Source organism: Tursiops truncatus, chromosome 13, assembly GCF_011762595.2.
Source record: "Tursiops truncatus isolate mTurTru1 chromosome 13, mTurTru1.mat.Y, whole genome shotgun sequence".
NCBI lineage: Eukaryota > Metazoa > Chordata > Mammalia > Artiodactyla > Delphinidae > Tursiops > Tursiops truncatus.
Window position 1 is genome coordinate 9,500,475 of NC_047046.1, and position 14,051 is coordinate 9,514,525.

The following is a 14,051-nucleotide window of genomic DNA, read 5'->3' on the forward strand; positions in this document are numbered from 1 at the left end:
GATCAAATTTGCAATCTTGAATGATAACTGGTTGAAGTGCGAAGAAAGAATGAGGTTTGAGAAGAGGCAGGGGGACCAGTTAAGGGGCCGTTGCAAAGGTCCGTGGTTGAGATCACGCAGTGAGAGTGGAGAGAGGTAGATGGAGAGCTTCGGGAGGAAGGATGGGCCGCGCACAGCACCCGGAGCAGAGGTGTCTGGCTGGAGGACTGAGGGAAGTCGGGGTGAATCCAGTTTTCCAGCGTGGGCGGCTGGGAGAATGGTGGAGCCCTTTCCTGAGCCAAGGAACTTAGGCAAGGAGTGGTCAGGGAGGGCGGAGATCCTGCGTTCCTCTCTGGTGGTGTCTGAAGCGCTGGTTGGAGGTCAGAGGAGGTGTGCAGGTGCCACCTGAGCACCAGGGTGGAGGTCTGCTTGGAGGCAGTGACGGCAAACTATGTCCTGTGCCTTCTCCGCAGCCTCGGCCCCAACATGTGCCTAAGGCGGCTTTTGCAGTCTGCACAGCTCCAGCGGGCTTGGAGGGCAGTCTTCGTGAAACATGGCCAGGGCAGGCACCAGGGAGCCTGGCGATGGACACATTCTGGAGGCGGCACCTACAAAGCAGTGATTTTTGACATGGGCGGAGTTCTCATTCCTTCTCCAGGGAGAGTGGCTGCAGGTGAGCTCTTCATTCTACTTCACCTTTGGAGACTGCGGTGGGTAGGGGTGGGGGAAAGGAGGGTGGTGAGGGGAGATGGCAGTGTGTCCCAGTGGGAGCTATACTTGCTCTTCATCAAATTCCAAGCAACAGTTAGTGGCTGAGTATCTTGGGCAAATTATTTAACTGCTCTGAGTCTTAGTTTCCTCATCATTAAATTACGGCTGATGATAGTACCTACATCTTTGGGGTTGGAGGAGGGTTAAATGAGATTATTCATGGAGGGCACTTGATTAGCAGGGTGTGTGCTTGGCTCATCTGAAATTCTCAATAAATGATGAGCTGCTATTGTTGTTAATGTTATTGGTGGAATTTAACTACCTTTCCCTGAGAACTACTTCTGAATCCTGACATCCTCTCTGCCCGCCCCCCCACCCCCACCCCGTCCCCGCTTTGATCATAGCCTTTCCTTTTCCACCAACCTCCCTTCTAAACCTGCTTTTGCTACTACAAGATCAAATCGCTAGGCTCTGATCCTTCCTTTTTCAGCCCCTCCTGGTATTACCTTTTTACCCACTCAATTCAACTGACTTAAGTGTGATTTGTTTGGCTTGAAGTGTTAGAAAACCTAACAAAACAGTGACTGAACCAAGACTGAAGTTAATTTCTTTTGCACGTGAAAGTCCAGGTATGTGGTCTGGGCCAGTGTGTTGCTCTGTGATGTCAGCGCCCTGGGCTCTTTTCATTGTGTTGCTGTGCTGTGAGTGCACTTCATTTCCACTTTCACCGCATGGGTCAGGCTTGGCTGCCTCACTTTCTGCCTTCACATCCCATTCCCAATCAGCAGGAAGGAAAAAGGACCAAACAGCTGTCCCTGTTCTTTTGACTTACTGTGGTTGCTGACTGGGCAGTTTTCTATGCTAAATCAACCCAGCTTCAGGTTTTCTGTGCCCCTGGTTGCAAAATTACCCAGCTCTGCTAACTGGTTAGGTGAGCTATTTTTTTTTTTTTTTTTTAGCTCCAGCTGCAGTTGAGCCCTTAGCCTCTCTATTCCTCCACTCATATTCCTCTTGCATTCACTACAGGGCTGTTCCAAACTCCCCCCGGAGCCATCATACTTCCCCAGACCAAACCTTCATACTTGGCAGACAGCCAAGTCTCCTTTTACAGAGAACATAAAGATTACTTGGCAGGAATTTTCTCAGCTTTCTCCAGAACATCTTGAGAACCTATTCACTCCTTCCCACTGCCACTGCCTCTACACAAATTAGATTCCTAAATTCTCCCGCCTGCACTGGCACATCAGCCTCCTAACTCCTAACTCTACCTCTGGCCTTCTGGGTTTTACACACAGTGCCTGGAACTGCCCTTCTGAAACACACATCTTATCCCTTCCCTCTCTTGCTTCAAATCCTTGAGTGCCTGCATTTTTTCACTTAGATTAAAACCGGAAGCTTTACCTGGTTCCAGGGCCTCTCACAACCAGCTCTCATGTCCTCTTGTCACACCATTTCCTATGTATGCCCACATTTCAGCTACCTTGGACTACCTGATGCTCTTTAAACTTGTCAAATGTATTTATACTCCTGTGCCTTTGCAAGTTCTGTTCTCTCTGATCAGAGCTACCCTTCCCTGCCTCCTCTGCCTTTTCAAATCCTGCTCATACTTTTAAATGGTATGTTATTCAGCAGCGCCTGGAATCTTTGGAGCACTTATTATTGACTTGTGTTTTTATTTTATATTTATAATGTTTTTGCCATGCCAAAATTTTCACTTTTGATGTCATCAAAATCATCTGTGTTTTTCTTTATGGCTTGCATGTTATGAGACTAGGCTAAGGAAGTCTTTGTTTTCTTCACATTCATAAAGACATTGCATATTGTTTTCTAACTTTTAGAGGGTTTTTTTTTTCTGATTTGGGTATTTAGTCTGTTGGGAATTCATTTTTGTGATGGTGAGAAACAGGGATTTAATTAAATTTTTTCTATACAGAAACTCAGTTATGCCAACCTCATTATTAAATAGTTGGTGCTGAAAGGATATATTTAAAAATACAAAGATACAAAAAAAAAAAAAAAATACAAAGATACGCTGTATAGCACAGGGAACTCTCCTTCACTTTGCTGTATAGTAAAAACTGGGAACGCTCCTTCACTTTGCTGTATAGTAGAAACTAACACAACATTGTAAAACAACTTACCCCAATAAAAAATAAATAAATAAATAAAAGTGCACCTAAAAAAAAATAATAATACAAAGACAAATTTCTTACTGTCACCTCCACACCTCCCTGGTCAGTCCTAGGCTTCATTGGTTATCATTGTGAAAAGTTTGTTTATCCTTCCAAAAATTGCCTATATATACATGAGTGTGTGTGTGTGTGTGTGTGTGTGTGTGTGTGTGTGTGTGTGTAAACTGTGTCTACACAGATTGGGCCACACTGTACACACTGTTATGTACCTTTCCTTTTTTCTGACCCAGTAGAATATCTTGCCAAATTTTCCACATCAGTAGGCATAGGTCTAGTTAAGGGATTAGCAAACTATTTCTGTCAAGGGCACTAGATGGGCTTCACGAGCCATACAGTCTCTGTATGACTTTACTATTGGAGCCAGCAACAGCCATAGACAATAGTAAACAAGTAGGTGTGGTTGTGTTCCAATAAAACTTTATTTACAAAAACAGATGGGAGACAGATTTGGCCCCCAGGCCATAATTTGCCAACCGTTGGCCTAGTTTATACATTTTAACATCTACGAGGTGTTCCATCATATGGATGTACCATGGTTGATTTAACAAGCCCTTTAGTAACGTGCATGTAAGTTTCTAGTTTTTATTGTGAGCAGTTCTGCACAACAGCCGTGTACATAATCTTTGCTTACTTTTATAAATATATCTGTGGGAGAAATTCCTGGAAGCAGAATTACTACATCAAATGTGAATGTGTATTTAAAATGTTGCGCTCCATAGAGGTTGTATTTGTTTACACCCCCATCAACAGCATGGGAGAGTGCCCCTTTCCTTGCATGCTTGCCAGCTCTAAGATCCTAAAAAATGCTCTAACTTTAGTTCTAAAATTAAAGATGTATTATTATTATTATTTGGATTCAGTTTTAGAAGTCCTGTTATTCTCAAAAGACGTACTGAATTGGTCACATTGGCGATTTCTGAAGAATGGGATTGCTTTGTCATTTAACTTTCTTTTTTATACCTTTCTATATTGTCTGAAATATTTTCAATGCACAGGTACTACATTAAACAAAAGATATGTGCTAATGTATATTATTGATATATCTTAGATATAATTATGAATGCTGTATATATTTTTGCCCCATAGCAGGTATATTATACAAAGAGAAAACACCCTTGTACAAGAAAAAGTAACCCCTGTCCCAGTGTTCCCAGTATACACAATAATAATCCATCCACTGCCTTAGCTCTTTATGGACAGAATTTTGTTCTTTATTTCTCAAAGACAGCGCCCCCACAGGTGAATGTCTCAGTGTGCCAGCTACACTGCTCTGAAGGATTACTATGGTTTACAAAATGAAGGGCTTGTCTTGGAGTGCTGTCAGAATCTGCTTTATTCCCTAATGCACTTCCTTACCATGTGCCATGACTGTGTGAGTGACCTAATATATATGAACCAGCCAATGAGAGACCAGGGAAGAAAATTCGTACTGCAGTGTCCAGAGTCATCTCAAAGTGGTGGTACGGACCTGACGCTTGGCACCAATGTCCCCTCAGTTACACAGATTATTATTGCTGTTCCTTTGGAGGTCCAAGCTGAGATTTTCCATTTCCTGAATTTGTCTGAATTCCCAATGGAACCCACTTGGCACCACAGTGATGCCACAGGAACTTGTATGGTACTTCCCCTGCTCCCCAAACCCCAGCTGTTTGTCCATACATTACTGTTTCACTTACCATATGTTTTACTTCTGGTAGAATGGGAGGTACAGAATCATATCCCTTCCGGAACTATATTGAAGGCCTTGATCTCAGGTGGTGAAAATGGGCCCTGGATGAAATTTATGAGAGCAGAGATAACAACAGAGGATTTCCTACAAGAATTTGGGAGACTTTGCTCTGAAATTGTGAGTGATAAACATACTTGAATTTCCATATTCTTTTTGCCTAGAATAGTGGATGCAACACTTATCCATTAAGTTGGTTAAACTAAAAATAAAGAAGGGAAAACCTAATTACCTGTTATAAGATTTTAAGCTATTTCTTCCATCCCCAGGTACTCAATTTTAACTACACGAATGAAAAAGTAAAAATATTACATACTAGGCCTCTCCATCAGTTACTGTTCATCTGAAGCTGGAGTTGTATAATGGCTTTGATCAGAAAGCTTGTTTAATGCAGTAATAACATTGAGCCTTTCTCTGGAAAGGCTCTGCATTCTAAGCTCTTTATTTGTATTAACTCATGTACCTTCACAATAACCCTGCTAACATATAATTTAAGATATAATAAAGTTCTGTGGATAGATGGTGGTTTTGGTTACATAACAGTGAATGTACTTAATGTCACCCAAAGTGGTTAAAATAGTAAATTTGATGTTATGTGTTTTTACCTCAATTTTAAATAAATGAATAAATATTTAAATATATGTATAGAAAACATTCTGCTAAGTGACAGAAAGAAGCCAACCCAAAAGACCACATATTGTATGATTCCACTTATTTGAAATGTCTAGAACAGGTAAATCTATAGAAACAGAAAATAGAGTTGTTATTTTCTAGGACTGGGAGTATTGGGGTGTCGGGGGGGAATGGGTAACGACTGCTAATGGGTATGGGATTTCTTTTCAGGGTGACGAAAATGTTCTAAAACGGATTGTGTTGATAGTTGCACAACTTTGTGAATATATTAAAAAGCGTTGAATTTTACAGTTTAAATGGGTCAATTGGGTGGTATGTGAATTGTATTTCAATAAAGCTGTTGTAAAATGTGCGTGTATATCAGAATAGCAGACTTGGCCTTGCAGATTTTGAAACATGATAAAATAAGAGTTTTCAAAACCCACAGAGATTGAATTTAAAAACACAAAAATTGATCAGAAACTGACACTCAGTTCGTAATGGTGAAGTTGAGGCAATGCAGAATCATCAAATGTCTCTGGATCATTAAAAATTAAGTTACATCTGCTTAATACACTTATAGAGTTTAATGTACCTCTTAGGGTCTTCTGAATCTTTTTAAAATTGACAATGAGTGAGTGAAATAAAGAACTCATTTAACTGGAATACTGATATAAATAGCTCCATTCCCTAACCACTGTAACTCTAATTCTAAGCCACTTTTTACAACCTTATATACAAAGTTCTGCACAAGGGCTGAGGGAGGGAATTCCTTTTGGCAGCAAGCCAAAGGCCTGGGGTCCTACACCAGGTAGTGGTAGGAAGCCAGGAATATGTGTTTTTCTGTGTCGGTGACAAGCTGTTCTTACTCTTAATGATGGCTGGTTCTCCTCTCCCCTCCCCCATTCTTAGTCAAAGACCTCCGTGCCCCTGGACTCCTTTTTCTCTCTGCTGACCAGTGAGCGAGTGGCAAAGCCGTTCCCAGTGATGACTGAGGCCATAACTCAGATTCGGGCTAAAGGCCTTCAGACTGCAGTCTTGAGCAATAATTTTTATCTTCCCAATGGGAAGAGCTTTCTGCCCCTGGACCGGAAACAGTTTGATGTGGTAAGTGATCCGGAATAATCTGAATCAAGTCTGTGTCCTTGCTTCAGGATGCAGCATTAGTGCTGCCTCTCAGTAGATCTGGAGTGAATGGGTTTTTTATTCACACACTTGACTCAGTTAGGACTAAACATAACAGGTGGGAAACAAGACTTGTAAAATATCACTGAGCTCTCAGCAAGGTCAGTCATTTATGGGCTTTGATAACTGATTGAAACCTCAGCTTTCAAGACTCCCTTTCATTCTGGAGTTGAACCTTAGTCATCAGATAACACATGCACTTTCGTCAGCCCTCACCTCTTAACGGGCCCTTTGACCTTTTCTCTTCAAAGACCAACCCCATTGCCCTCTATTTCTATGGCATTAATCCTTAGACCAGTGCTGTGCAAACAAACCCACTGCAGTAAGGGAAATGTCCAGTATGGTTGCTACTAGTCACATACAGCTATTAAACACTTGAAATGTGGCTAATGGCTCTGAGGAATTCTATTTCATTTCAACTTAAATATAAATAATCACATATGGCTAGTGGCTACCGTATGGGACAGCACATGAAGGGCTAGACTATGAAAGTACCTGAGAAGATTCCGAGTCAGGAGATGGTCTTCTGTGCCAGGAGGTTACTTCTGTGAAAGACTCCCCATTTCCCTAAGAGAAAGTATATCGTTATCCTGGGGCAGATATGAATTACTGAATTATTGACTTGCCTAAACTTCATTCGGTTGGAAAACACTTTCTCATTAAGCAGTGACTGTGTGCCAGGCACTGGCTAGGCATGAGGGGATACTGTGTTCAGTGTGACGGACACAAGCCCTGCCCTCTGGAATATGCATTTGCCATATTTCAGGTTGTCAGTCGCTACATGTGGCTAGTGGCTACTGTGTCGGACAGGACAGTATAGCATTTCCAACATTGTAGAAAGTCCTATTGGATAGTGCTATTTTAGAACATCAAATCTAGTTGGATTGACAGGCAGAAAATTCAGAGCACAAATATGGGAAATTAACGACCCAACCTAATGCTCTTTTCACCTCCCACCTCCTCATTCCTCCTGTACAAAGCCAGTCAGAGATAGAGTTCTCTTCCCTCTGCACAGCTGCCTGGCTCCTTGCCCACTTTAATTGTTGGTTTCCCCGCTTGTCCACAGCACAGCCCTCCTCCAAGCATCCTCCCCTTCTGGTGCTCAGGGACCTCAGCCGGATTTGAATCCTGTCTTGCAGCTTGCTATAAGCAGTAGCTTTGATTCTCTGAACCTCGGTTTCCTCACCTGTAGTTCAGGAGTAGGAATTTTCTTTGTTTAGGGTAGCTGTGTGGATCCCAGAGTATAATGCATGCAAAGCACTTTACAGAGTGCCTGGCAGATAGGTAAGTATGCAATACGTTGTAATTATTTTCAGAAATTCCTTCCCTCCAGTGTGGCTATGGGGATATATCTTCATCTGGACAAAATCAGTTGGCCAGGCTCGTATTGGGCCCTTCAACTATGTAGGGACTTGTGAGCTTCTTTAAAACAATGGACTTGTTTATTCAGGCTTCACAGGCTCTCTGGCGTGTGCTTTTCAGATCCATTTTCATATTCTATGTCTGCAGGAGACCTGGAGTTTTGAAAATCTGTTTCCTCAAGAGCAAGGGTTTACATTTTTGTTCTCTAAAGCTATAAGGAAAAAAATTATTTTGGTAGAAGTAAAGCTAATGGAACCATTCCTGTGATCCCCATCATCCCTGGAGGCTGTTCCTGAACTTTTCAATGTCACAGAAATCTGTTTCTTCTGACGTGTATGTGGCTTTTAAATTTTGTTCATCTACTTTGTTTTTGGTTTTTTTTTTTTAGTATGGATGTTTTATATCTGAAATTTTGCTTGTGTCCAGGTGTAAGCAATGGGTAATGTCTTTTTTTGTGGTTTTTTTGGCTGTGTTGGGTCTTAATTGTGGCACGCGGGCTTCTCTCTAGTTGTGGCACGTGGACTCCAGAGAGCACGGGCTCAGTAGCTGCCACACGCGGGCTCTCTAGTTGTGGCGCACAGGCTTAGTTGCCCCGTGGCATGTAGGATCTTAGTTCCCCGACCAGGAATCAAACCCATGTCCCCTGCATTGAGAGGCGGATTCTTAACCACTGGACCACCAGGGAAGTCCCCATCTACTTTGTTTTTTAAGTAAAAACTTTTACATTATTATTATTTTTTTTTGTAAAGAACACATGATGTAAGATTTACCATCCTAGGGGTTTCCCTGGTGGCGCAGTGGTTAAGAATCTGCCTGCCAGTGCGGGGGACACAGGTCCGAGCTCTGGTCCAGGCAGATCCCACATGCCACGGAGCAACTAAGCCCGTGTGCCACAACTACTGAGCCGGCGCTCTAGAGCCCGTGAGCCACACTACTGAGCCTGCGCACCACAACTACTGAAGCCTGCGTACCTAGAGCCCGTGCTCCACAACAAGAGAAGCCACTGCAGTGAGAAGCCCGTGCACCACAGCGAAGAGTAGCCCCTGCTCACCGCATCTAGAGAACGCCCGTGTGCAGCAACGAAGACCCAACACAGTCAAAAATAAATAAATAAATAAATTTATTTTTTAAAAAAAGTAAATAAAAAATGCTAATGTAGTACAATGAAAAAGAAAAGATTTACCATCCTAGCCATTTTTAATTATACAGGACAGTAATTTTAGGTATATTCACATTGTTGTGAAACACAACCCCAGAAATTTTTCATCTGGCAAAATAGAACACAAGAAGTCCAGGGATCTTATCCAGTTTAAATCTCAGGAATTTTTTCACGTCTGCAAATGTACTCACCTCTGAGAGGAGGTGTCTGCTTGGCAGACTTGGCCCTGACCCCCAGGGTTTGCTCCCCCTCTCCTCTTGTCTCGGCTGGTACAGCTGTGCTGCCTTCCTGTCACATGATGCCTTTATTGGTGTCTGAAACACCTGGCTTCTCTGCTACCCACTGTTGACGTTTTCTTTAGAAGGAGCTTCTTTGTCTTTTAGCTCATTCAGGTCCTTAGGAGACCAGGAAGAGTCAGTAACTTATTCAGAACATTTATTTGTCTGAAAAGGCAGTTCTCCTCTAACCTTGAACAATGGGAGTTTGGAGGAGAGGGAGGGGCCCTCAGGTTTGTCCTTGGTCTTGGAGAGCGAGGGTCAATTCAGGAGTGACTGAGGGAGTTAGTTCTATTCTTTGGGCAGACCAGAGGGTATTGGTTACAGGCCTCTATGGACGTTTTAGGCCTGCTCACAGGAGATCAAGCCATGGGGACAGTGTCAGAGGACTTGGGGTTGCTGGATCAGAGGTAGCCTGACACTGAGACAGCTGTTTCAGGGTTCTCCTGAACACTCAGCAGCACCCCACCAGTTCTGGATCAGATACAGGTTGAAGCAAGGCTGTCAGGATACAGGAGGCTCTTTGCATGAAAGGGAACCATGTCTTTGCCACTGACAATCTCTTTGGTGTTAGCCCTCCTGTGGGATTTATCTGTCTAGGCTGAGTACAGCTGTTTGTTTTTTAACTTCTGAAATATGGACATTAAAGTCATGTTTCTTTTATAACAGTAAACAGTGCCTTCTTTCTGAGAAAATGGTGAAATACTTTCCCTAAAACTGAAACGTGCAGCTTTTCTGTGCATTCACAATACCTAACATTAGCAAACTGCTATGTCATTTCGGAGCACACTGAAGTTCACTAAGTTTCCCAGCTACCGTTAAGATAGGTAAGATGGGGCTTCCCTGGTGGCGCAGTGGTTGAGAGTCCACCTGCCAATGCAGGGGACACGGGTTCATGCCCCGATCCGGGCAGATCCCACATGCCACGGAGTGGCTGGGCCTGTGAGCCATGGCCGCTGAGCCTGCGCGTCCGGAACCTGTGCTCCGCAACGGGAGAGGCCACAACAGTGAGAGGCCCATGTACTGCAAAGAAAAAAAAAAAAAAAAGATAGGTAAGATGACTGTTAGTGTTTCCTGACTATGAACCTGAAGCCCATAGTGCCTTCGCTGTTTGCACAAGGTCACTCACTGTGTCTGAACCAGAACTTTGGTTTTCTGAATCTTCCCTCAGGTTGTAACCCAGTATTTCCAAATCACTCCTCTTAAAAAAGCAACATCATTTTATATCATGACACTCTTAAGTTACTTGTTATAACAAATCTCCACTGCCTTCCTTCTGCTCTGCTTTTCAGAAAATATACTGGGTGTGTGTGGGAACACCACTTTTAGGGACATTCATCTCTCCTTCCTGTCCCTCCCTCTCAGGTTGTGGAATCCTGCCTGGAAGGTGTCTGCAAGCCAGACGCCAGGATGTACAAGCTGTGCTTGGAGCGGCTAGGCCGGCAGCCTTCTGAGTCCATCTTTCTGGATGATCTTGGGCCGAATCTAAAAGCAGCTGCCAGCCTTGGTATTCACATCATTAAGGTAAAGGTCACTGTTTTTTGAACCCCTGTTGTGCCCCAGGCACTAGTGTAAGCATCTCTACGCAGTCCTCTTACACTCATAGTTGCAGTTGCCTCTGGTGGTTTTCACCCATGCTGCCATAGTCTTTTTAGTTTTTATTGATTATGAAATCTAGGTGACTAGCCACTTGTATTTTCAATAGGAAGTAATAAGGCAGAATGAGAAAAGAGTTACACAGGGAGGTGAATGGCAGGCTTAAGACATTTCGGGTGACAGCTCTGCTGGCCTGGTGATGCTGCTCTGGGTGGGGACCCAGCAGCTACCAGACACACGGGCCACCCCAATGCTTTGAAGCAGGAGAAGCCACGTTGGCGGTGGGGGTCTCTGTCTAGCTTTCTGCATTTGGGTTTTTGTTATTAGCTGACAGGCCCGTAGGGACAGAGTGGACACTACACACAATATTCTGCCTTCCTGGCACAAGGGAGTATCATTCAGTCTTAACCGGCACTCTTCCCAGCAGATAAGAAAGTTTAATGTGGTTAGGAATTAAATGGGAGGAGGAAACTCATTCTGGGGCTTTCTCATGAGCTGACTCCCCTGGCTGCAAAGTCCTTGCTCAGAGAACTGACTTCTTCTATATTTCCCTCTAAGAAAGTACCCTCTCAGAGAACAGGCAGGAGGGTGGGGCAGGGTTGACTGGGTGTCCATGATCAGTATTCTCTGTGAAACCAGGTTCATGACCCAGAGACTGCAGTAAAGGAACTGGAAACTCTTCTGGGTTTTCCGTTGAGAATGGCTGTTCCAAACACTCGCCCTGTGAGAAAGACGATGGAAATTCCCAAGGACTCCTTGGAGAAGCACCTCAAAGACTTACTGGGGACCCAAGCCACAGGTAGTTAAGCTTCTGCATTTTGGTAAAGGCTAGGCTTTCAGTCTGGTTCTCACTTTCAGTCCTTAGTGGAATATGCTGGAGACAAAGACGCCATGTGGTGAAGCAAATAGCCAGTGGGCTCAGTGAGCCCATGGACCTGAGTGCTGCTCTGTTTTGCTTGGGAAAAAGCACTGACTTCCTTTTTTACGGATCCCCAAAGTGTACTTGGCCCTTGTTCCATGTGAGAGTGTGGTGTGGCAGCAATCGCCTGCAAAGGGCTGTCCCGGAGGAGAGGAACTTGCAGTATGTGCCCAGGGGTGTTTGAGTGTTTCTAATATTTTTGAGATGACAGCCTGTTTTGTGAAGGTGACTTAAAAGTTGCACGAATTTAAAATGTGACAAGCCGTCTCTATCTCTTCAAAGAAGGAGCTAGAGAAGGAACCTCTAGCTCCTTCTTCACATTCCATCCTCAGAAAAACAGGTGCCTCATGACCTTTTTCTTTTTAAATTTATTTTATTAAAGTATAGTTGCATGAACTTTTGAAGAAATTTCTACCTGGTGATAAAGTTTGATCCTTGAAAGTACTTTTTTTAATTTAATTTATTTTTTTATACAGCAGGTTCTTATTAGTCATCCATTTTATACATATTTGTCCATCCCAATCTCCCAATTCATCCCACCACCACCACCCCCCGCCACTTTCCCCCCTTGGTGTCCATACGTTTGTTCTCTACATCTGTGTCTCTATTTCTGCCCTGCAAACCGGTTCATCTGTACCATTTGAAAGTACTCTTTGTATGTAGCTTCGCATCAGGATTTTTTTCCAGTGATGGGATTGTTCTTAGAGCCTCTGCAAAGCTGAGGGACCCTTTCTGATGAGACCAGCTAAGTCAGGCAAACTCCCATTTCCTGCGAATCTGTGTGTAGAGTTCATCTCATTGTGAAGACTAGGGTTAACTAGGCTGTTTCTGCAAGGGAGCCTCAGAGTTTAGCCTGCTGGGGTGGGAAACGCATCTCCTGAAAGCAGCTTTGGCTCGAGCTGCAGGCCTCTGCATAGCTCCTTTCAGCTGTCACGTCATTGTCAGGCGTGGTGTGGCCGGGTATGGGGTGAGGGGCACACTTTTCAAGTGAGGGCACTTTTCATCCTCGGCTTAAAGCATTCCATTTAGCAAGATGGGTTTCCATGACTGTGCTTGTGTTTTACAAACAGAACTAAAAGACTTTTCTTTACGGAGCAGGAGTTGGCAAGAAGGACAAAATTGGACACCTGCACAAAGTGAAAATTGTCATGGTGTAAATCCAGTGGCCTTTGCCACACCATAGTGTGATATTCTGGACTCGAGCTGGAGGTGGGGGGTATGCCTGGGACGCAGTCACGTCTGGTACCCCGGGAGGAGCTGCTTTCCTGACAGATCATTCCAAATCAGGGCGCTCCGCATCCACATGCAGTACTCGTTAGAAAGAAAGAATGTCTGTCCACATTTGTCCTCCAGAGCTGGTCTGAGTTTTCCTTGCTTTCAAACTTGCAGGCCCATTGGAACTCCTTCAGTTTGATCACGGGCAGTCAAATCCCACCTACTACATCAGGCTGGCTAAACATCAGCTGGTTCTGAGGAAGAAACCGCCAGGGACACTGCTCCCGTCCACGCATGCAATAGAGAGAGAGTTCAGGTAAATTCTCAGAGCTGGGGGCGTGCTTGCCATCCCCAGCCATCCCCGGCCTCCGCAGCCCAGCCCCTGAGCTGGCCAATCAGCACTCCATGAAAGTGCCTTGAGACATTTAAAATTACAAGTGTGACTCTCCAAAATTATTTCTGATAAGAACATGTCACCTAATTTTATTCGGGAGCTTGTTTTCTCTTTTCTCTACCTAAACCTCTAGGAGACTAGACTTTTTTTGAGCCTCTATTAAGTGCGGTCATAGCCCAAGGAGGCATGGCCGTGAGTTGATAGTTATTGAAACCTGGGGTTCCTTATATGAATCCCTCTACTTTTATGTATGTTTGATATTTTTCATAATAAAATGTTTAAAACGATAAATGTATTACAACCCATCCAAAATAAAATCTTTTGCTTTGTGAATAGGAAAATTTAAACATAGTAGGTTGAAAAACACTAGCTCCAGACTCTTGGACGGTGAGTGGCCATGCGATGACTGGACTCCAGAGTGGGGCTTCCGCTCCTGGACGGCTTTCTCTTCCTCTTCCGCCTTCCTTCCAGCCTATCATGTTCTGCAGAAGGAAAGTTGCAGGGAGTAGAAGGAAAATGTGATTGCGGCTCCTGGCCTCTTCTTTCTCACCATTTACTGTCTCCCCTCTGACTTTTTGGTTCCTTGAATCTGACTTAAGTGTTACAGGGACTGATGACTGACATTTATGAAGCCTTCAGGGTTCGTTTATGAAGCCTACAGGAAGAAACCTGTAGCTATTTGTGAGCATTCCTAAATGTGCCCATGTGATAGTGAGTGTGTGCTTG

The 14,051-nt window shown here is 43.9% G+C and overlaps 1 protein-coding gene across 12 annotated transcripts in view; it reads left to right on the forward strand.

Moving 5' to 3' along the window:
* ACAD10 (acyl-CoA dehydrogenase family member 10) overlaps positions 1-14,051 on the forward strand; it is a 49,119-nt gene that overhangs the window by 4,178 nt on the left and 30,890 nt on the right. For all 12 annotated transcript variants that reach the window (XR_012325144.1, XR_004521415.2, XR_012325143.1 and 9 more), the window contains exons 2-7: positions 453-652; positions 4,580-4,728; positions 6,133-6,327; positions 10,567-10,725; positions 11,437-11,596; positions 13,106-13,247. Coding sequence is in view for 9 of the 12 variants with exons in the window: in XM_033836897.2 (XP_033692788.1) it covers positions 466-652; positions 4,580-4,728; positions 6,133-6,327; positions 10,567-10,725; positions 11,437-11,596; positions 13,106-13,247 (992 nt within the window). In the remaining 3 variants the exon portion in view is untranslated. The remainder of the gene's footprint in view (positions 1-452; positions 653-4,579; positions 4,729-6,132; positions 6,328-10,566; positions 10,726-11,436; positions 11,597-13,105; positions 13,248-14,051) is intronic.